The sequence below is a fragment of the Poecilia mexicana genome, unplaced genomic scaffold, assembly GCF_051168715.1.
Source record: "Poecilia mexicana isolate PSO_F unplaced genomic scaffold, ASM5116871v1 scaffold_15, whole genome shotgun sequence".
Classification (NCBI taxonomy): Eukaryota; Metazoa; Chordata; class Actinopteri; order Cyprinodontiformes; family Poeciliidae; genus Poecilia; species Poecilia mexicana.
The window spans coordinates 22,245,424-22,268,136 of record NW_028263384.1 but is presented as its reverse complement, the minus strand read 5'-3'; the positions used below and the strand labels follow the sequence as shown (position 1 = coordinate 22,268,136).

The following is a 22,713-nucleotide window of genomic DNA, read 5'->3' as shown; positions in this document are numbered from 1 at the left end:
AAATCAGTAAATGATAAGTCAAATCAATGTAATCAGTAAATAATGATAATTAATAAATAATTTACAACAGTACATAACTCTGCAGGATGTAGCAATCAGAAGATGAGTACATTATGGACAAAAAGAGACAGAAATGTTCAGTAAAAGTACTGAGGATATCTGTGGTATGTAAATATTGCTTGGCTGGTACTAAGAAACTTAAAGTGACAGGAGGACATTCCTCACAAAAGATATAATGGACTTAAATTCTGACCCGATAATCTGATCTAAATCTGAAAATGAGACTAACCGAACAAGGCAACATTTTTTTGTTCTTGTCTGACTTTCTTATGCCTGAACAAACTGCAGGCTCAGCTTCCTGTTGTTGGCTGAGAGGAGAGCCGTCTAGTTTGGTCCTCTGCTGCTGTAGCCCACCTGCTTCAGGCTTTGACATGTGGTGTGTTCACAGATGGTATTTCACTTCAGTCGAGAACATTTAGTGAAGCTACTGTTCTCTTTCCAACCACTCTGCCCATTCCTCCTAACGAGGCTTTACCTTCCACACATCACTCAGTGGTTATTTTGTCTTTTTTGGAGTATCTCAGAAGCTACTCAAGCTCTGAAACACCCAGACCAGCTGGTCTGCCACTGGCAGCCATGCCACAATAAATTCACCTAAATCCTCTTTCCATGCTCAGACCGTTCTGAGGCACTTTGAACTTCAGCAGTCACCTTCACTGTGTCCAAAAGCCTAAACACATCAAGTTTCTGCCATGTGATGGCTTATCGCTGTTCATGTTGAACAACTGAACAGATGTACTTAATAAAATGGCAGATGAGTGTTTATTGGCCCGGATCCCCTTGCTGCTACATCCAGAACCAAGCAGCACATCTTTCTGTACAGCTTTGTGACGTAATCTGTGTCAGCAGCTCATTCACAATCAAACAGCAGAGATGAGGCATCAGCAGAGACAAAGTGTTGGAACCTGAAGTGTTTTAGCAGGAGCCTGAAGGTTTTCTACCAAAAACACCAAAATGACAGAATAAAGTGACAGTGTATGTTTTTAATGTACTGCTGCATATGATAAGCCTTCATAATGATTATTTTATTTATAAAGTGTTTTCAAACAAAGTGTTGAGATAAAATGTCAATAAAAGCAGCACAAGCAACAGGTGTAAAATTAAGGAACAAATGACAAAGTGAACAAGTGAGTCTTCAGCTTTAAAACCCGAATTAAACTGAATTATTTACAGATTAAAAGTTATAAAGATTAAAATATGTACTTAAAATCAGCCTTCTTTTACTTTTAAATGTCTTATTATTTTTATACTGTTAATGAAAAGGCCACTCTAGGCTGGTTTTGGCTCCAGTTGCTCTCTGCATGTCAGGTTTCCTGCTCACCCAGAGCAGAACTTCACCCATTCACAGCCACACAGAGTAATTATTCACTATTACATCTGAGGCATAATCAGGATTTTTTTTCACATGTTAAATTTTAAACAGAATTTAACATGCTAATAATATTTAGTGGATTCCAGGACTCATTTAAATGTCAGGAACACTTTAATGGCAGAAAGGGGTAATTTTTACCTGCTGAGATATTTCTGACTTCTCTTTTGTAAAACCAGCAGTGCAGCACGTTTTTCTTTTCTTTTGTCTTGTTTCTTCTACTTTGTTGGAATTATCACCAACTTTCAAGAGACAGTAACCTTTTAACTCTAGTGGAGCACAAACAGTGATACACATACTGTTTAAGAACTGCATGCTTTTTGCGATGGAACGATTTGCATAAATATAGGCAGTTTTCAGCTAAAGCCATGCATAATTTCGCATTTTGAAATCGTCAAACTGTGTCAGTGCTGAGAGTAAACACATTTTCTTGGAGTCTCAGGTGCAACTTTGTTTCCAGGGCTTTGAAACATTCGATCGATGAGCAAACTCTGGTCTGAGAGCGTTTTCTCAGCTGGATCAAGACAACAATGGGCTTCATTTTATGAAAACTTTCTTACCTAACGAGAGAAGATAAATCTGAGAGCAGAGTTTAGGTGCAAAGGTTTAGCTACTTTAAAAACAAGGGACAATTTACTTTATTCAAGGTTTGCAATACAATCTATGGTTAACTTGTTCTTAAACTTTTAAGTTATTTTGTATATACTATAGGTTTTACAGAAACTTATTATAAAAAAACATAGTCATTTAGTTTGAAATCAAGTTGTAAAAGTAGAAGCCAAAAGTCTTTGCAGATGAAGGTTCCTGATACGAACTGCAGCAGAACCAGAGGGAGATCAGGAGGAGGTTTGGTAAAATCATATAATGATCATCTGCTTGGGGAAAATAAACCTTGATGAAGTCACTTAACTACCTGATGAATAAGAGTAAACTATAAATGATCAAGCTTATTTTCTCTTTCTCTGGAAGGAAATCTCTTTCTCATAATGTTTCCTATTCTTCACCATTTCTCTTTTTAAAGAAGTCATTTTTTAAAATAGAATTGAATGCAAATTAGACCAGAGCTGATTATCATATAAACGTCTGTTGCCTGGGGGGCTGAGAAACTCTGGGCTTATTTATTTATTTTGCCATATTTTTCACAGTTGCCCATAAAACCCAGAGTTTAATCAGTCCACAGTATTTTTTGAATTCATGGAGGATTCAGGGACCAGATGAAGTAATTTCTGTCCATGGACGTTCATGGAAGAATTTAGACTTTGCAACCGAGACACCATCATATATGCTGCAGCTGTAAGGTGTTAATTTTACCTTTTACACTTACAAAAAAAAAAAAGATTTCCAAATACTCTGTAAATAAAAATCAAAATACAAACGTGATCAACATTTTTGTCAGAACTGATGCAGATTATTCAGACCAATTAATTATCCTGGAACCAAACACAGGATGTAATGCTCTGTATAACTTACAACACCGTACAAGATGAGTGTTTCTGCTTCATACAAAAGCAGCTTTCCATTTGCCAATATTATTGATAAGCCCATATGGATGAAGTATTGATGTCAACATAAAAAATGTAGTGAGCTGTAGGGCCTCATCGCCTGACGTGTTGTAAACACAACATAGCAGTTTCTCTATAGCAGGAGTAGGAAGAGCTTCTTTCTACTAACACACCTTCACATATCGATGTCTCGACCATTGGATCTTTATCAGACTAAAACCTTCTAAAAACCTGGAAGCAACATCACATCAAATGCTGTACTTGGCTCACAGTCCTCTGCTGTTAAACGTAACAGAGTTTAAGAATGAATGGGGCGTGTACTGAGGAGCTCATGAAGTTCATAAATGACAAGAATTACTTGGTTTCTAGAGAAACTTCTGTTAGCAAATCTGAACCAACTGGAGTAAAGGTAGAGATGGGCGTCATCTGCATGAAATGAAAACTGAAATTAAGTTTGTGACAAATGTTGCAAAATAGTCAAATAGCAAAATAGACAGAACAATGAGGAACACCACTAGTGGGTTGGTTGCAGTTTGAACATTTAGGGTTTTATTGTAAACCTGCTGGAGGGACAGGATGTCTACTCCTCTCAAAACTAGCAAACACACAAAGAATTTTAATCACTTTTCATAAATTCATTAATATGAGAATTTAAGCGAGCGATCAAGAACATGCTAAACACATGAACTGGAAAAAGGGTGTGTCTAAATCATTTTATGAGGTTACGCAAGAAATCCGGAGGGAATACAGATCATGAATGATATCAGGAGTTTGTCTTCTATAACATCAGAGAAAAAAAACGTAGCTGTGCATTTCAATCTATTAAGGTTTATTCACAAAGAGCAGGGAACCTTGATGAAAATGTTGGTCCTCATGTCAGAGGAACAGACTCCAACTCATCATCCGAAGCTTGTTGTGCTTCTCCATCAATAACTGAAGACATTTTGCTGAGCAGCAGGTTATATTATACTGATCTAGGTGGAAAACCAATGTCCAGCATCCGGACGATTTTCTTTAGCAGATCCTGATGCCATGTGTACAAACCCTGGTATCCATGGTAACACCTACATGTTATCCAACGGGTCCATGAGGACATCAGTGTCATCATGACGGCCAAGAGGTTTTAATAAACTATGTAGTGATCAGGTGTTAGATTCAGACTCTATCAGTAAATACTCTTAAATGTGTGGTTGGTATGAAGAAATTAGTATTTTACCAAATTTGTTCTGTTCTTTTTACTCTTTTATTGCTGGTTAACAGATACGTAAGCAAATGGAAAAATCACAGCATGAAAGGAATAGTTGTATCCTTATTACAGCAAACTCAACTGAAAATGACAAAAATCATTTCTGGAAAGGAAGCATGTATCCCATATTTAACTCTACTCATTTTTCTCTCCCACAATTATTAGGTGGCAATGTGTTGTCAAATGAAATGACATCTTATTGATGGGACATGGCATCAGCTAAGAGGAGCTGGATGAGCTCAGACGTGTCAGAGACTCTTGGCGTCTTTCTCAATCCTCTTTGCTCTTCAGACTTTCTGCAGTTCCCTCATTCAGACGAGCAGACTTCTGAAATTACTGCTGCGCAGGTTTATAATAAAGTATCTTTATTACAATCTACAGGGGTTCATCTCTTTAGTTAGTCTTTTAATTATTATCACCACTCGTGGTTTTTGGCCCCCGCCACTCAAATCCACTTCTAATCTACGTTTTCTCCAGGTTTGGTCTGAACAGACGATGGAGGGAAGCGGGGCAGCGGCTGTCAAATGAACAACTTCATTAATTAATGTTGGAGACATCCCAGAATGCAAAGCTGAGGAGAGGAAAGAGGAACGGGATTGTGGGTAACGAGAGTTAACATTTGTGGCTGTTTCAGTTTAATTACGACGAATGAGAAAATAAAGCACGACATTAAGAGAATACTCTCCCTTTTGGAATGATGAAACTTGACATATGAAAGATTTTTATTGAAATCATATATCTTCTGTCTAACTGGGTTGGCTTTTAATTTGACAGATTACAAACATTTAGCTGGCTAAAGTGAGAGTGAAAAAGGAGAAGCAGTTTTAGTGCTTAGAAATGATTTACGGTGGGATGGAGCCTTCCCACTTCTGACTCCCACAGCGGACATGTTGACAGCTGCATGTTAATGAGAAATTCCTGGATAGTACAAGCCTTCTGTCTCTTTTCAGTCCTGCCCACTCCTCCAACTCTCACTTACAGCTGCATTGTTGAGTACATGAACATACTGACAAAACAAAAACGCTTGTCTGTTAGGACAATCTCTGGGTGGTGGAGATTATTGTTCCTCTGGCAGATTAATCATTTGTTAGAGTTTAAGTTTTTTACCAACAGCAGCAGCAGGAGCTTCTTTGCGTCTCACTGTAAGAACTGACAGGAAATAACATTAAAACTTCACATTATCCTACCTTACTGAAATGAAAACCAAAGGACACAATAGTTTGATAGGTGAAATAGACTTTTAGGGTAAAAAAATATTAAAATAGCCTTTATTTTAATATTTAAGGTGAGGTTGGAATATTCCTGACAAAACGAGAGTTTATAATAACAGAAAGTTACATGATACTGTTTTCTTTTAATAAGGCAGCAGTCCAAAGCCCTTTTTATGCTTTGGATCTTTAAAAATAACTTTTAATTTAAAGACTTTTGTCAAAAAAAAAAGAGGCAAATTTAAACTATTGGCAGCCCAGTAGTTTAAATTTGCCAATTTTTGCTCCCAGAACAAAAAGTTTGAGTTGATAACATTTCTGTCATAAAAGGCACAGGGGGAGAAAAAAACATGGGTAAAGAATGAAAGTTAAGTAACCTTAAAATTATTACACTGTTTTAATTAAAACATGTTTTATATAAACTTAAAAGTTACTGTCCATTTTTATAAATCAGCATCTTTAATCTGCTCTGTGGAGGATGATGAAACGATGAAGCTCTCAGACTCATCTGACTGTGCACAGACTGACAGCCTGACAATTAAGCAGATATTTGACAAAGATGGGCTGAGTAGGAGCATAAACATCTGCTAAATTAAATAGTTTGGAAGTTTGCTGTGATTCCCACTTCTGCCTGCTGTGACCTACTTTAACACTGTCAAGCCTAAATCTGCGCTGTTAGCTGAATAAAAGACGTAACAAGGCTTTTTAATTGTTTTCTAAATCAAAAAAGGCTATAAATATGGACTGAGGGAAACTTTAGACAGAAATAAACAAGAATAGTTAAAGGATTTGTGTATTTAAGTATTAGAAAAAGGATAATTAGGCGCCATATGGTATAGAGCAGGTGCAGCAGTTAAAGGACACTAATATCCTCAGTGCAGTGGTCACCGGTTCGATTCCCGGCTTCCCTCTGCCCGTCCTCCTGCCTGTCTACAGTTAAATTAAAAACACTAGTGCTGAAAACACTTTTAAAAATCATAAAGTGATTTGATTAAATGGAGAATTGGCAAAATTAAATAAATAAAATTTAGTTGACCAGTTTTCCAGGCTTTTCCCCCGAGGAAAGAACATTTCCTCAAAAAATGTCAAAAAATATATTCCACCCTAACAGATTTCTTCTGTTTTTCCTTTTTTATAAATTATTATTTTAAACAAAACCATTGCTATTTTCAAAGATAAACTTAGTGTTTAATAGACAATCTTTCAGGGGACAAATATCTTTTCATGCCATCAACCCAAGCGGGTGAAAAATTCTGCGACTGGCAGGAAGCATGTCTGTCTTTCATGTGAGCAAAACCTTGTCTGAATTCACAATGGAGCCTGCTAAGAGTAGGAGAGAGCCAGAGGCAGGGTGCAAGTGGCCAAGGTGGGGTGGGAAGTGCACACTGGAAGAAGGGCAGAAAGGGAACGACAGCTTATTTATTCAGAAACATGAGGAGTGAATCAAACTTTAATGGCGTTTGGAGCTTTCCGTTCTCCCTCTTCAGTCCGAACTCCGTCTTTCTGTGTGCGCCTCCTTCTTCTTCTCTCCCTACAGCCTCCCCTCTCAGTGCGCCTTTCTGTCTCTAAAACACACTTTGCTCACTCATAAACACAGTTTGCCTTCCTGACAGCCAAATCTGCACCCATCACTGTACAGAACCAAAAGCAAGGTGCTCTTCATGCTTAGCGGGATAAAGTAAATGACAGAAAGATAAAGAGAGGGATAGGAAGTGATTTACCTTCACGAGTGACAGCATGCATGATGCGCCGGCAGTATTTGTTGCATTAACCTCTGGACTGGAAAGGATGGACAGAAAAATAGTTGTACAGGGCAAACAGTCTCTTTGACAGCTCACTTAGGCAGCCATTTGCCCCGAAGCGCTCACTTTAGCCCAAAAATGAATCATCATTCATAAGAGAGACGGCTCTCTGATTATATTCTCTGTTCTTGCAAATTTTAATGACTACTATGATGGAGAAACTCTTTCTGCATGAAATATGTGAACAAACAGCTGGTTAAACATCCTGGGACTCAACAAATTGGCCATATGTAGTCTATGTGTATTACCTACATGATGGGAAAGTTAGAGTAGAAGTTTGATGATCCTGTGAAGGATGATCAAGAGGAATTTTGTAATCAGTGCTGTCAGAAATAATGATGTAGCAGATGGAAAGAAAACCTGGAAAACCACTTTAAATGGAATTATCAATTGTCTACATATTTGAGAATAAAAGATAAGGTGAGGAAAAACCAGGTGCCACTGAAATCTGGAGAAAAGATCTTTCTGTTGATGACAGATATTATAAGCAGGGCCAAAGATGAGCAAAATACCGACTGCTTCCCATTTAAGTCATTTTTCCTCTTCTTCCTTCCTAAATCCCTCCATTCCTCCCAACAGACTCGCGGTCTTAATGTCAGGGAGAATTCACTTTGAGGCCTGATCCTGTCAACCAGGCGACTCTCACTTCACTGCATTCAATCCCACTGCTGGAAGGAAGAGCTTAAAATAATTATCAGCAAAATCGAACCTTGACTGCAGAGGGAAGTGTGTTTGGTTGTTAATAGAAGACATTAGTTTGTTTTAATCCAAAATCTTATTTTGTTATATTACAACCTCAAGCTTCAAAGTGTATTGGGAAGTCATGTAAAGCTGTGAAGCAAAGTGTTGATTTGTAATCATTTTTATTTTAAAAACAAACACTAATAGATTAAAACCAACTCTAAGATGTCCAAAGCAGAGTGGACAAAGACTTCAACAACTAGACGAGCAAAGCATTTCCCTAAAGAGTTGCAGAGTAATGGCTCATGAGTGGAAAATAAAATGCTGAGGATCATGCGTCCTTTTCTGTCGTCACAATTATCCAATGTTTTGCTGATCTTGTGCATAAATTAAAAATGAAAACAAAAGAGTTCAGGGAGTTGAGAATATTTTTGCAGAGTTCTGTCCATCCAGTTAGTATCACAGATATGTTCTGCCTTCATATCAAAGAAAATGTTTTGAACACCAAACACACATTTCAATGTTCTCCAGAAGCTTTTGCAAGAGAAATCTTCGAGCAACCTGATAAACAAATTACCTTCTGATATGGTGAACTACTAAGGTACAGGGCATGAGGCTACCAAAGATTAGGGATTGAATTTTAGCTTTTAGAAGCAAACAAAGGCAAAGAAGAAAGGAATATAACAGATTCATCTATGTTGTACCTGACAGCAACAGAGGGCACATCAAATAGCAGGTGCCTCTGTTATGCTGCCAGAGCCCACATCAAGCCCTAAACAACTCATTCAGAGGCATAATAGAAGCTCTCAAACTCTCTGCCAATATTGTCTGAAATAAGTGTGTGTGAGTGTGTGTGTTTGTGAAATGCTGTTATATTCAACTCTGATTTTTGTTTTGCAGAAAGCAGCAGCCAATTGTTGGGAGGCTGAAATGATTCTGCTCTGAATTCATCTCTTTCCCAAACCGTTTGCACATCGGCAGCACCGAGCAGAACCCAAAGCTTTAGACGACAATAAACTTAGCGTTTTCCGAAGAATAAGGTAATGTAACAGTAAAATATTATTGTGAAAGCTATTAAGCCAAATGAAGCAACATTACTCCTGAATGCGAGGCTTTTCTTCCTTTCAGTATCTGACTTTCACCCAGAGAGTTTCTGCATTGTGCAACAGGGTTGAAAATGCCGGCGTTAGCTCAGAACAGCTTACCGCAGGTTACAGAGGGACAGTGAGATACCACTAATAGAAAATAGAGGCTGAGGAGAGATTTCTTCATCTGCCTGACACACCTGAGAGACAGTAAACAGATAAAGTTTAGTCATCTATCAGTTTGGAGCCTCAGACCGACGGGCCTTGCAGCAAACATATGAAATCCCTCTATGCACGTTCCATAAAGACTGTTGAAAAGTCTGCAGTACGATGTTATATGGGTCATTACTGCGTTATCGAAGGCTGGAAACCTCAACACGTCTACTGAAGGGAACGATGGAGGCGATATTGACAAGAAGATACAACCAGACAGAACTACTTTTTATTTTAAAGTATAAGTTATGGTATAAGGAAATACTTTCAGAGTTTTGCCTTCAGCTGGAGTTTCAACCAAAATGACAAACAGGAAAATAACATATAAAACCTTTGTGTTATTTTAGGAACTTTAAATAATTGAAGTTATTTTTTCAGAGGGGAATGATGACTCGACAAACAATAATTAACATTTCACCTTCACTTATCTAACGACACGTTTTAATTTGGGGCCAAATAACTCAGTCTGATTGGATCATAAAAAACTTTTTTTTTTTCACAAAATCGATACTGAAATCCCTCGTTAAGGGTCCAGTTAAAGCCCATGATGAGAGCAGGTAAATGTTTGATCTGAACTGTTTTTAGAACATCAATACGTATCTCATAAAAGTATAAAAGTGTAAAACCTCAGACATAAAAACAGAAACTGAAGAATGGTGTGAAAAACTATCATAGACAAAACTGTTGGACATCTGTTGAAAAACCCTCATCTTAGAGCCACTCTGTCATTTTTAAATGACATGAGATGCAGAGTTGTTGGTGTTTGATCCCCTCAGAGTGGCTCTAAGATAAATGCCAGCTCCCAGTGGGAGTGTGTGAGGGTCAGCCAGCTGGACGGACCTGCATGTAGGTAGATGGGAGGCTGTTGGAGCTGCAGCAGACTCACAGCCGGCTGAACAGAAACCTTTAGCTCTGCAGACGGTCGAGTCGACTGTCCCACTGACAGAATATGTTTTATGCTCAGTCTGTCACTCAACATTGGCTTGGCAGTGGAGCGCAGGCTTTCAAAACATTATTTCTAGTAAAAGTTGTCGCTCTTGTTTTTTCCCAGTAGCTGCTGGCTGCCAGAGGATGTGCATGCTGTAAATCTGGGCAGCTCATTAGCAGTGACAGAGGAAATGTTCGCAGCCCACCTGCTCCCCTCCACCCTCTTTATGGAGCCACAAATTAAAACCACATTAACACACAGACTGCACTGCTCACCTTCATACTCACATTTCTGTCTGCTCTCTGCTGCACAGGCCAACCTCTTCACACACTCACTATGGGCATGGTGACTTATTATTAATTACAGGCCTTTAAAGATGCATTTGAAGCATTCCTTGCACCGGGGGATGATCGCAATGATCACGTTTGAATTCATAGAGAATTTTCTCTAATATCAGGTGATCATAATTAAACATAAAACCTCAAACCTGCAGCTAAATCACCGTTAATGTAACATTAGATGTTGCATTAACATTGAAAATGAAGAGTTTATTTAAAATGAATAGGCAAAGATCCAACTTTAAGGCATAAATTCTCTAAGTTTGGGAACCATCACCAAATTTAGGTACCAATGTCCAGGTCTGAGCCTGAACATCCACAGACTGGCGTTAGCCTGTCTGTGGATGTGTGTTTGGATTCAACGTCTGGTTGAAACACTCATTTGTTTTAACTTAAATTTTAGCCAACTAGTTAATAAACTTTATATCAGCACAATGGAAACAAATTGTGAATGGGTGATTTTTTTAAATTTCTCCAAGCATAAACTATATGCTCAATATGTAGTTGGTGCTTACATTTTTGAACCTTATTAATAGAAAAGTGATTAAATATCCAGTCAGAATAAAGAAGCTCGATGATGGTAGCAAACAGAATGCTAAGAGAAATCAAACATTAATGGTAGAAATGGTAAATGATCTGTAACTGTAGAGCGCTTTCTCTCATTAAGAGGACACCAAAGTGCTTTACATTACCTCCAGTTATTTACACACACTCAGTCTGTCAGCAGACTGTCCAGGAATAGATAATATACACAATGAATTTAAACCAGTACAAAAAGTTCTTGTTTTTCTAATTCATCGCTGCCGTTTGGTGACTGATGTTTTTTCTCCCTGCAGGAAGGAAAAGGGTCAAACATTTAAAGCCCCACGTTAACAAGGCCTTTCTGCCCGAGGTAAACTTCTCATCAGCGCCGTGGCTCCCGTCTATCGCTCCACGCCAGCAAACAACATACTCTGCTATTTTCTGCTTGCCTCAGTCAATCTCCTATTTTCTGTGACATTTTAGTTGTGTAAAACCACATAATTTGAATTTCTTGCCAATCTTTCATTCATGCTCCTTCATCTCTCACATCCGTCATCGTTTCCCCTCTTTGTCTCTGATGTGCTGATGGTGTTCTAACCCCAGTTACTGTGGCATGTCCAGTGAGTGACAGCGTGATGAAGTGATGTCCCAGCATGTTTGCTTTGCCCGCTAGAGGTCAGCGGGGGTCACAGAGGTAATGAGGCCATAAAAATGCAGGTACAGAAAGTCGTGGGGAAACCAGATAAGGTGCAGAAAAGGTTAGAGGGAGATGAACAATGTGCATTTGTCGACTTCCCAGTCTGTCAGAGACAAGTGGAAGAGCTGCGAAGCTTAATAAAGGGCTCTCAGTGCACAGATTGGAATTTGTGCTGCATTATTATTGTGACACGAGGAAATCAGAACGAATTTGCCGTGTCTCGTTTATCAAGCAAGCCAGGCACGCCGAATCATTTAGACTTATGAATAAACATGTTGCACCTGCAGTATTCTGATACAGTATTCAAATACGCAAAGTCTGCGTGTGTGATTATGACTGTTCAAGTTAGAAAATGCAGATGAGTGCAGTATTCTAGGAGGAGATGTTCTGACCCACTTCAGGTTCTGAACAGGTCCTCAGAACCATGAGACGTTCATAGGTCATCTGTTCAAGTCAGTTCTCAAGTCTCACAAGAGTAAAGTTAACGTTTTCTCAGCAGATGCATGTAGTTTACTGTATGCATCACCTTTAAAAACAATCTGCACAGGTACTTCTACTTATTATTTATTGATAAATAGATTTTAAATTCTAAGAGATCGAGTAGAAATTGGTTGCTGTTGAATATCAATATGAACAAACCAGGATGTACTTTAATTTTAAAGAACTATTAATGTACACTCCACTTAAATTGCATTAAATAGTATTAAGACTCTTCTGCTCACTTTGAGTTCTAATATTTACAGGAAAACAAGGAGCAAATAATCTGATAATAAAGGAAAAGTCAGGGTAAGTTGGTGAAAGAGGAAAAAACGCTGCGTTTGAGATCAAGTGTAATAAAAGTTACCTTAACTTTAAAGAAGCAGAAGTGCTTTGTAATGATGCTCACTTAGCACTGAGCTAAATCATTTTCAAATTACCTGGAGTCATTTATTACAGAGTGAACTTTAAGAAGCATCTGTTTGGCCATTCTTATGATGCTACAGCAAACATAAAAAAGTTGTTATGGGCCACACAGTCGGGAAACACCCACCTCTGCCAAAGTTGTAATCTGTCACTGAAATAGTAAATAGTGTTTAATGGCAGCACTAAATAAAAGCAGAAGAACTTGGAAACTGTTTCTCACAGAGAAATATTCCAGAAAGCCTTTCCTTTTCTCTACTGATGCTAATAAACTGCACAAGCACTGACAGATATACTTCTCCTGTTTTTGGCCATAACTTCAGCTGTATAAATGTTTACAAGACTGATGATTACATAATTTGTCACAGAATGATCATTTTATCCCTACATTCACACGCTGCCTAATGTCAACTACAGGCTTTTGAAAGCAGATAATGCATGACGGACGTCAGACTGCAGCGGTAGTTTTAAAAAGGTGCAGCTGTCAAATGTGGCTTTTTGAGTGGAGAATGTTGCTAAAGAGCTGCCATCCAGCTCTAGAATGTAATTTAAGAAATGTTTCTGCCCTGAACATTCATGAAGCATTCATGAGCCGAGGCAAAGTTTCACCATGTGTCTCCATGACAGATCAGAAGTCACCACACAAAAAGACTTCAGTGTTTTAACGAACCAACACTTAGATAAATTATGAATATTCTGACAATCAGAGTCTGCCAACATCTCCAAATACTATAAGATATCATGACTGACACGAAATGAAAGGATGGAAAAATATATCAGCTTCCTGTAGCGTTCCTGTTGCTGCTGCACACCTTCCACTATTCTCAATGTTAACAGAAAAATATGATTCAATTCACAAAACCTTACACACCCAACACGTATTGTTCCACCTGTACCACTAAACCTGAATAAAATCTAACTGTTAAAGTTACTGGTATTTATGAAATATGAGTGTCCAGTTTATAAAATCGTTAGTTAATCATATATCTATTTACACACATCAGTTATTTGTCTGCAAGTTTAAAAAATAAAAGTAAAATCAGCCAAACTTTGTCCTGCAGAAACACAGTGGATCCCAGATTACTGGGATCAGACCAGTAATCTGGTCCAATCTGAACCATTATCGATTCTTCTTTTAGTCTGATCAAAACCTTCCAATTTCCTTTTGGTGAAATACTCAAAAGTCAGATTTCTTTAGCCTGAGAACCAAATGCATCAACATTAGAAACTCATATTTTCCACATAATCAGACAGCAGAATGTTCACTGACATGTTTCATTTGAAGCTTAGTAAAAGTAAAAATCAAATAAAGACTGGAGAAATTTGGGCAGTTTTCTTTTTTCTGGATTAAAAACAACCAGAGTGAATTTATTATCCTAGGCGCTAATTGGCTGCAACCTGTAGAGTGGAAATAAGGATCAACATGGATGTTAGCTTCTGTGGTAGCGCCAAGATGGCTTCCACTGTACATACTAAAGCAGTAACATTCTTGTGGATACTGGGTGTCCACTCACATTTTTCCTTTTTGGTCAATATTTGTAATATTTAGCTGTTGAATTAAAACAAAGTTTAGAAGAATAGATTTGTAATTGTTACAGACAAAAAAAAAAGAGTTGGCTAAATTTGAAACCTGATCAGACCTCAAATAAAAAGTGGTGCATGTCTAGTTTTATTCAGAGTGGGATGAGTGGAGCTGCTGAACCAGCACAATGACTGCAGCTGAGTCAAACTCTGATTTAACATGACCAGGTCAGAAAAAACGAGAAACTGGCCTGAGAAAATCAGTTCAGCTGTGGGTGATCTAAACGGCCTCATCTAAATGATCCTTATTTCTCCCATTTATGTGTTTGACTTTATGGATCAGGGAGAGGAAAAGCCAGTGGCTTTGAAGATTTGGTGAGGACTCAGAGAGAGGTGTGCTCAGTGTGAGCACAACAAGACGTGGGGGTGTTTTGTGTGTAGATTCAAGTCCCTGTTTGAAGTCCTTCACTTCACTCTGGCAATTACTTCATATCAAGGATTAGATGGAGGAGAAAGCAGGGAGGAGAAACAGAGGGGAGGAGGAGGGAGGTGGCAGGAGGAAAGAGGACAGAGAAGTTGGAGGAAGCGTTGCTATAGTGCAGATTAAGGTCTCCGCTGCAGGGAGGCTTTTCCCTTTATTTAAAGGAGGTTATGATGACGGTCTAAACATGAGCTGGAGGACAGCATCTGCAGCAGAAACGGCTCCTGGGTTTTGAAATCATTACGTTACTTTGTGTTAAAACTTTAAAGCTCCTCAGTGAAAACATGTTTCTCGATTCTTTACTCCTTGGTGCAGAAACTGGTTGGAAGTTGATCTGTTAACTGATGTTCATGTTTGTGTAAAGTGGAGATGAAAATCAACTATTCAGACTATCAACATGGAAAAGACGCAATCAAAACTCAGATGGAGATATTATATTATCACATGTGATAAGTGATACGTTTCTGTTTATGTCTTAGTGAAGGACAGAACGAAATGGAAAACCTTTGATTGACCTGTTTGTGGTGCATCCACAAGAAAAAGACGTAAAACTTCAGATATTTCATAAATGTGAGATTAACTTCGAAAACCTTTACAAAAACCATATATTGTAGCAGAAAGACTTCAAGAGGCTGCATGAACTGAGTAGCACATTACTGTGAGTGAATGTAAAAGTATTGAATGGGAAGCTGTCATTTTTCACGGGAAAGCAAAAGAACAAAATGTTCCCCATGTTCCGACGTGGCTCCGTACAAAGTGACAAATATGGAAAAGAATGAAGACTTTTATCAGACAACATACATCAGCATGAACAGATATGGGACTTTTAACCTTAATCTGTCTTATTTAAAATATTGAACTTAAATTTTCTGCAAGAAGAACTTTGGATAACTGCAGATAAGAGAAATGAAACATGGGCTCAGATTTTTGTTTATTTCTCCATATGCAATTAAAGTAAGAGTTTCTTACCTCAGGGATTTGAACCGTGTACGGCTGCCCATGGAAGTTTGGTGCGTTATCATTCACGTCTCCAATCTGGATGTTTACTGTATCTTTCACCACCTGAGGGAGGAGATCATATGCATCAAGCACAAAACGGCTGGACTCAGACTAACAGCAAAAAACGGTGCAGAGGGAATTATAAATTATCAAGGGGAGCGTGGGCTGAAAGTCAGTTGATTTTTGCACATAAATTTTGTTAAGTGAGACAGATGAGAGAGAAACGGAGACGACTTGTGGTCAGGCTATATTCACGATGTCAGCATGTGACATGAAAATCACAGCTCAGATCTGCCTCGTACCTCCTGAATGTCGCTCACGTAGAACTCCACCTGCATCTCTGACTTGGTCTGGTGCAGAAACAGAGACATCAGCATCACATTTCCATGGAGACATGACATACATGAAGAGAGCAGAGCAGTCAAACAGAAAAGCATGTTTCAGAAAATAACTCTATGTGCTGCTCTCTGTTATCACTGGAAAATTTACTCTCCATCTCATATTTTCCAAACGTTCCTCTCTATTCCCAGGTGCAGAACTCAGAACCATGTTTGCATGTTTTACCTCACGGTCGAGCTGCTGTCGAAGCCAGACCACGCCCGTTTCCTTATTCACAGAAAAATACTTCATGGCTTCTTCTCCCGAAACGCCGTATATGAGCGGCTCCCCCTCCGGATCCGTCGCTTTGAGCTGGGCAACCGAAGAACCTGCAGGGAGGGGCAAAGGTCAGAGGTCGCGTGGGGTAGAAGAATGTTTCCGTTTGTCTGGTTGACATTTCCCATACATTCAATAATAATAAAAGAAAACTGAAAGAATTTGCATTAAAAGAAAAAGTTCTAAGAAAATCAATTTTTTGAATTGTTTTTCTCACTGAAAGTGGAAATCATGACTATGATAAAAAAAAGAAATGAACGTGAGTAAAACAATCAATTTGTGTTTTTTTTGTTCTAGAGATCAATCAATCAATCAATCAATCAATCAATCAATCAATCAATCAATCAATCAATCAATCAATCAATCGGCATCAAATGTTTTCCTTGGTCAACTTTCATTAACAGCAGGCCAGTTGTTTCTTTTTCCTGTTCATTAAAAAGCATCAAAACTGTTTTCAGTGAATAACTAGTTTACAGGTGAGAGCTTGTGTGACCTTTGGCCCCTGGGTCTCAGATAGACGTGGTGTCCAGGTGAGTCCAGGTGAGAACACCTCCTGCTTGGTGGGGTCAGGTGTCATGCAAGCCGGGTAGCAGCTAACTGTTAGCATGGAAATGCTAATTCCCAGTGGTATAAAATTATTTTGTAAAATGGTTTTGTTAAAAAAAAACAACCTAAAGCTCACATGTCCACAGGTAACAGCAATGAAAATTACATTTTTCTAAAATGAAACTTCTGCTTTATCAGTCCTTTCTGACTCTGCAAAACTCTTAAGTAGTCACACATCTCACTCTGCTGAGGATCTTTGCAGTGATAAAGATAGTTCATATTTTACAGGAGTCCAGTAAATTTGTCAAAATTCAATGATTCCTTTTGAATTTTCAGAACACGACAGAAACGGACAGAGAGTCAAACCGTCAGCTAAAAATGCAGTTTAATGAAAATAAACATGAGAGAAAATCTCTGAGGAATCCTGACACTGGACAGTCAGCCTTTTCCTGATAGATCTTCTTAAATATACAGATTGTAAATTCATCATGTGAATGCTTGTATGTATGTTCATACCTACACCCCCCCGCCTCTCTGAAGGTACTTAGTCAGACAAAAGAAGTGAAGCCAGACTAAATCAAACCTGTCAGTCGAGCACCAAACCTCTTAACACAGCAACCAATTAGGCTTCACAATCACCCTCCCCTCTCGTTTTATTAATACACTCCATTTTCCTATGAAAGGGTGGCAAAAAATGACTAATTAATATAACGATTTATGAACCCCTTTCATTGCAGCCTAATGAGATTTATGCAAATTCAGCAGCTTTCAGTATGAGTTATAATTTGGTTGAAGACGTTGCAAATTAAGCATTTTACTTCGTAGTCATCAATATTTTTTTCTCTCCTTCCTTTGGGTTTCTCAACTATAAAATAACTATCTGCTTCTTGTGAGTAGACATGCACTTAAGTGAAAGATTAAAAATGGTGACTTGAGGGAACAATGACAAAACTGAGAAGTTTCCAATCATCTGGACAGATTCTGATTCAATTAGATAGAATCTAATCTAATCTTGACTTTGATTGATTCAGTTTAAAATGCCAGTTGGCAAATAGATATCTCAGGAACCCAGGAAATGGACTTTTCCTGGGAATGCATGTGGCAGTGGTGGAGAGAAACAACTCTCTGTTAACCGGAACAAACCTCCAGCAGAACCAGGGTCAGAGTGTTTCATCTGGCAGCTACAGGATGAGAAGATACGCTTTATTTTCTCTATTTCCTTTTAAAACATAAAGCTTTGAACTTTAGAAAGCCCAACACTTTACTGAAATGTTTGAGTGTGAATTAGCTGAATTGAGAAATCCAAGAAGAACAGAGCTTCCACTTTAAGAGTGATTTCTTCAAGAACACCGAATCTGTGCAAGAAAACTGCATCCAAAGAAGATCAACAGTCTGACCAAGCAAAAAGTCAACAAGCTCCAAAGCAATTCACTAATGTTTACATTAGTTATTATTCATGCATTTAGGGGAAAGGCTGCCTTTACTTATGCATTTTTATGTAAATTACAACCAAAGCAAACAGCAGTGAACATTTATAAGCCAGTTCTGTTTGTGACACGCAGATTGAAAACATTGTTCACTGAAAGATGGTGATTAATTTGATGCATATCAAATTATCACAATTTTATACACATTAATATAATTAGATTACATACATTAATGCATCTGGCAGAGGAGGGACAAAGGTGAACAGCCAGAAGAGAGCTGAAAATATTCACGTCAAATATTGATTTATCGGGAATATTTAGTTTCACTTCGGCTGTGATTTTGGCTAAAGAGGAAATATTTGAGCCTGGAAACAGATTTGATCTGCTGGCCTGTATGGACATGTTGACATGTGCTTGTATTAAATGAAATCTGTTTGGGATTATAGTGCATGGATAAACGGAAAAGCAAACACAGATCATTGATCACAAAATGTAGGAAACTGTATTATTTTGTGAATTTTCTCAAGAATGAGTTTCTGAAACCCATCTTGTCTTTCTTATCTCGTTTGGTGAGAATTTGCAGGCAGAAAACAGATTCATGTAACGAAGCAGGAAACCGTCCTGCTCTGACCAGCAGTGAAGCATTTATGTGGAAAAGGCTCCAAAACCAAAACGTAAAAAGAAGAGCTGCATGTTTTCATTTGAACAGGACAGGAAGTCCCTCACAGATATCGTCATAGTTACCGTGTGTGTGTGCACAGCTGATATTCCTCTAATGCTTATCTGTAACACTGAGACACTAAGCCCTTTTCTCTGACAAATGATGGTATTTAGCAGGAAGTGATGCCGGTACTACTGTTATGAATGATACAGTGAACATTAATGGCCGCTCCTACCCCTCCACTCTGCAACACTTCCTCCATGACAGGAGCAATGGACTGCAGGAACCATCGTTCAACTTCCCCCTCTCTCTCCTATTGTCCTGCGAACCCACAGCTTCCTCTGCAGTCTCACACCACGGCGAAGCAGCAAGCACATGAAGCATCTGGGGGAAACTCAACATTTTGTGGACAGTTTATCCTTTCTTTGTTTCATTTACCCTTACAGATCACAACCAGTCTGAACTCTCATTCAAAGTTTATAACCTTCAAAGTATGGTATTTGTGCAGAACCTTGCAGAAGTACATAACCGTCAACAAGGAAGCTGTGTTGACTCAAGAGAGCTGCAAATACAGATGCAATCCTCACTTTTAAGATTTATTGTTATAAAACAATTTGGCAACCAGAAATATTTTGTATTTCTTTGTTGGTCCATCAATTAAAAATCTCAATAATGTGTATGGCATATTGTGCAAGTCTGTCTAACTAATGTATGAATTAGTAGCAAATGTGTTTTTCATAATATTTCAATGCTGAAGAAATTCATCTAATAATATTAGGTGTAAAAATGAGAACAACAAGAAACCAGTTCAGAATCAAAGGGAATCTCCCAAAAAAGAAGAAAGAAAAAATGAAATAAATGTGGTTAATACTAAAAAAACATTAGTTTCATTACTATTAGTTCCTCTCAAAATGTTTGACGTTGAGAGAGAAACTAATTCTTTTTTTCATAAGGATAAAAAAAAAAAGACTTAAAATGTAATACAGCTGAAGAACTGAAAAGCGAAGAGCAAAAGACAGAAAAAAGAGATGAAAGATTTGATAACATGCCGACAGCAACATGTGAAATTCGTACTTAGTGCTAGCTTACAGGAGAGACGGAGCAGGTAGTGGAGGGGAACTAAATCAGCCGCCAGAGGACATCGATCCCTGCTGGATCAATAGCAGTTGCACGCGTTAGACGGGGACTAGCCTTTGCCCTGCCCCGGGGCCGCAGGCTTCTCAAACAAAAGCGGCTGTGGGCCAAACGCCCGTTTATTATGTTGGTGACATCTCCAGACCTCTCGTTCATCTGAGTTCTGATTCACTGGGACAGGCGCTGTCAGCTCTGCAATTTCAGCCATGCTCTGAATTATGGCCATGAATTTTATGGGGCACAAAAGGCTTAATGGGTATATGGGCAGTGTTCAGCTGTCTACCACAGCGGGGACAAACAGAAGAAAAGATGAAGCCACCTCAGATCAGTGTTAAGTCTCACTGAGAGCCCAGGACTGGATGGAGAGCAAGGTGATCCGAACTCGGTGGGTATAAATTCTTGACGGATCGTCTCTCACTCAGGGCCAGTCAGACTTGGGGCTGAAGTCATGCAATCAGGAGGCTGATGAGTCAGTGTGGTGCCACTCAAGTTACTGCACTGTCTATCTGCTGACAAAAGAGAGCCTTCAAACACATCAACAAGGCCTATGTGGAGGAACACTTCCTCACATCAATCACTTTTAAAAAATTCACATAAGCAAACGCACTCTTCAGCTAAGTTGCAGGATGAGCTCATTTGGTAAGCTGCTTTTTCACCATGGAGTGGAGCAGATATACAGATTAATGGGAACAAATGAGCATGTGATGCTGGAAAGGATCCGTCATGGAGGGTTTTCCCATCCGACACACGGAGAAGTTGAATGTTTGGAAAAGTGGCTCTAAAGTAGAACTGGGTTCTTTCTGGAAAATTTGACAATCAATGAGAAAAAAAATCATACAAAGATGATAACATCCAGACAGCAACAAGCATAAGATACTATACATTTATCAGTTTTACATTTTCAGGTTCTTGTTTAGAAAAAACATCAATGTCACATTTTTTGATATTCAATATAGAATCAAATACACAATTAAAATGTTAATTCTGGACTCCTTTCACAGCTTATGTGAGAATAAAAAACATTTTTTTAACATTTTTCAATGTGTAAAAATCACTATGTTATCTGCATACATTTGAACATTAGCATAAAGTTGTTATAAAGTGTAAACCAGCATGTCACATTGTGGGGCTCCTACAGGGCAGTTAATGAAGGATGATTTGATCAAACACTGTTTTCTGTTTGATAAATATCATTTAAATCCTCTAATTGTTTGGTGATAAATGAACTTTCTCACCATTTTCCCTCAGACATGAGAACATACGTCTGGCATTTAGAAAGCAGCCAATCCCGAAGCTCCATTAATATTTTCTTTGGCGTTGATTGGCTGAACCCCGAAGACTGGAGATAAGTTAGGTAGTAAATTAGCTTCTGTGGTTTCCAATATCTGAATTAATGCATATTAAGACACATAAAACTGGTAGTCATAAGAGTTTCAAGTATTTGCAGTCTTTAGGTTAAATTCCCTGACCCTCGTGAATATTAGGGATGCACTGCACACTTACATAAATTAAAAACTTTAAAACACACAATAACCATATAACTAAAATGTTATCTTTAGTAAAATTTTCCTTCGGTATGTGTCTAAAGCTTTCTCTGTCATGGGAGGCCCCTTCACTGTCCACTTTTAAAGCTCGTCTTAAAACCCATCTGTTTTACTCGGCTTTCAACTCCAGCGGGATCTAGTTTTAAATTCTGTTTGTTTTTAAACTGTAAGAGTTTTCATTTTCTATTTTTATTTTTTTAACCCTTTGGGGACTACCCTTTGGGTACATTAAAACCCTTTGTGTTTTAATGTACAGCACTTTGTATCAGCTTTGGTTGTTTTAAAGTGCTTCATAAATAAAGTTGGTATGGTAAATAACTTCACTTTTCGATCGTTGTGTCATGAACTTGAGAGTTAGGCATCTTCCTTATAATACAGACTTTTTGTTGCCTTTAGACAACACAGTCAAAAGACAAGACAATGTTTTGGTGTGAACTTTACACAAATGTTCTTTACTGAGCGAAAATATAACCTGGATATTAGTATTGATCAAGCAGAGTTCACCTCTGAGCTGAAATTTTCTTCATTCACACCAACATATGACCCTTAAGTCAACCCAGCTCCTATGGAGCACTTTACAAGTAATTGAGGAGTCAGATTTCATCAGGGGATTTAAGTCATTCTTTCAGGCTCATCCTTTTAAGACCCTGTGTGGGGGCATGTGCATTATGTCCTGCTTTCCCCACCAGTAAAACGCACAATAAATTAATATTTCTTCTATTCCTTTAGAAATAAGATGGAAATGAGCTGAAATCAACTCATCACTACTTTCTGGGCCGGAGGTGCTGTGAGCGCTCTTATTGTCTAAAGAGTTAGGTTGCCTTTGGGAAACCACTTAGACGTGGAAATAAACTAAGAAGATCCATCTGGAATGATAATGGTCCAGTGGCCGGAAAGAGTTTGAACATCCATTTCCATACAAAGAGAGCTGTACACGTTTGCATTTAGGGTGAATCTCTTACAGATGAAAAATGAATATTAGCAGAAAATACTCAGAGAGTGTAGGGTTATATAGCAAATAAAAGTGGCAGGTTGATTATGTTTGTAGGTTTATATTACATGCTACCAATGAACAAAATAGTGCAATAAGTCTCTGTTCCTTCACAGATTTCTTCTTTTCTGCCTTTTTCTTCTCACACTTAAAATGTCTCAGATCAAACAAAGTTAAGTAAGTTAAGTTTTCTGATGTCTGTCT

The 22,713-nt window shown here is 38.3% G+C and overlaps 1 protein-coding gene across 1 annotated transcript in view; it reads right to left on the bottom strand.

The window, feature by feature from the left end:
* Positions 1 to 22,713, bottom strand: part of LOC148155357 (cadherin-23-like) — a 74,792-nt gene that overhangs the window by 34,077 nt on the left and 18,002 nt on the right. The window contains exons 3-5 of the mRNA XM_088013458.1: positions 16,117 to 16,259; positions 15,855 to 15,902; positions 15,523 to 15,615 (exon numbers count right to left, since the gene is read on the bottom strand). Of these exons, the coding sequence (XP_087869584.1) occupies positions 15,523 to 15,615; positions 15,855 to 15,902; positions 16,117 to 16,259 (284 nt within the window). The remainder of the gene's footprint in view (positions 1 to 15,522; positions 15,616 to 15,854; positions 15,903 to 16,116; positions 16,260 to 22,713) is intronic.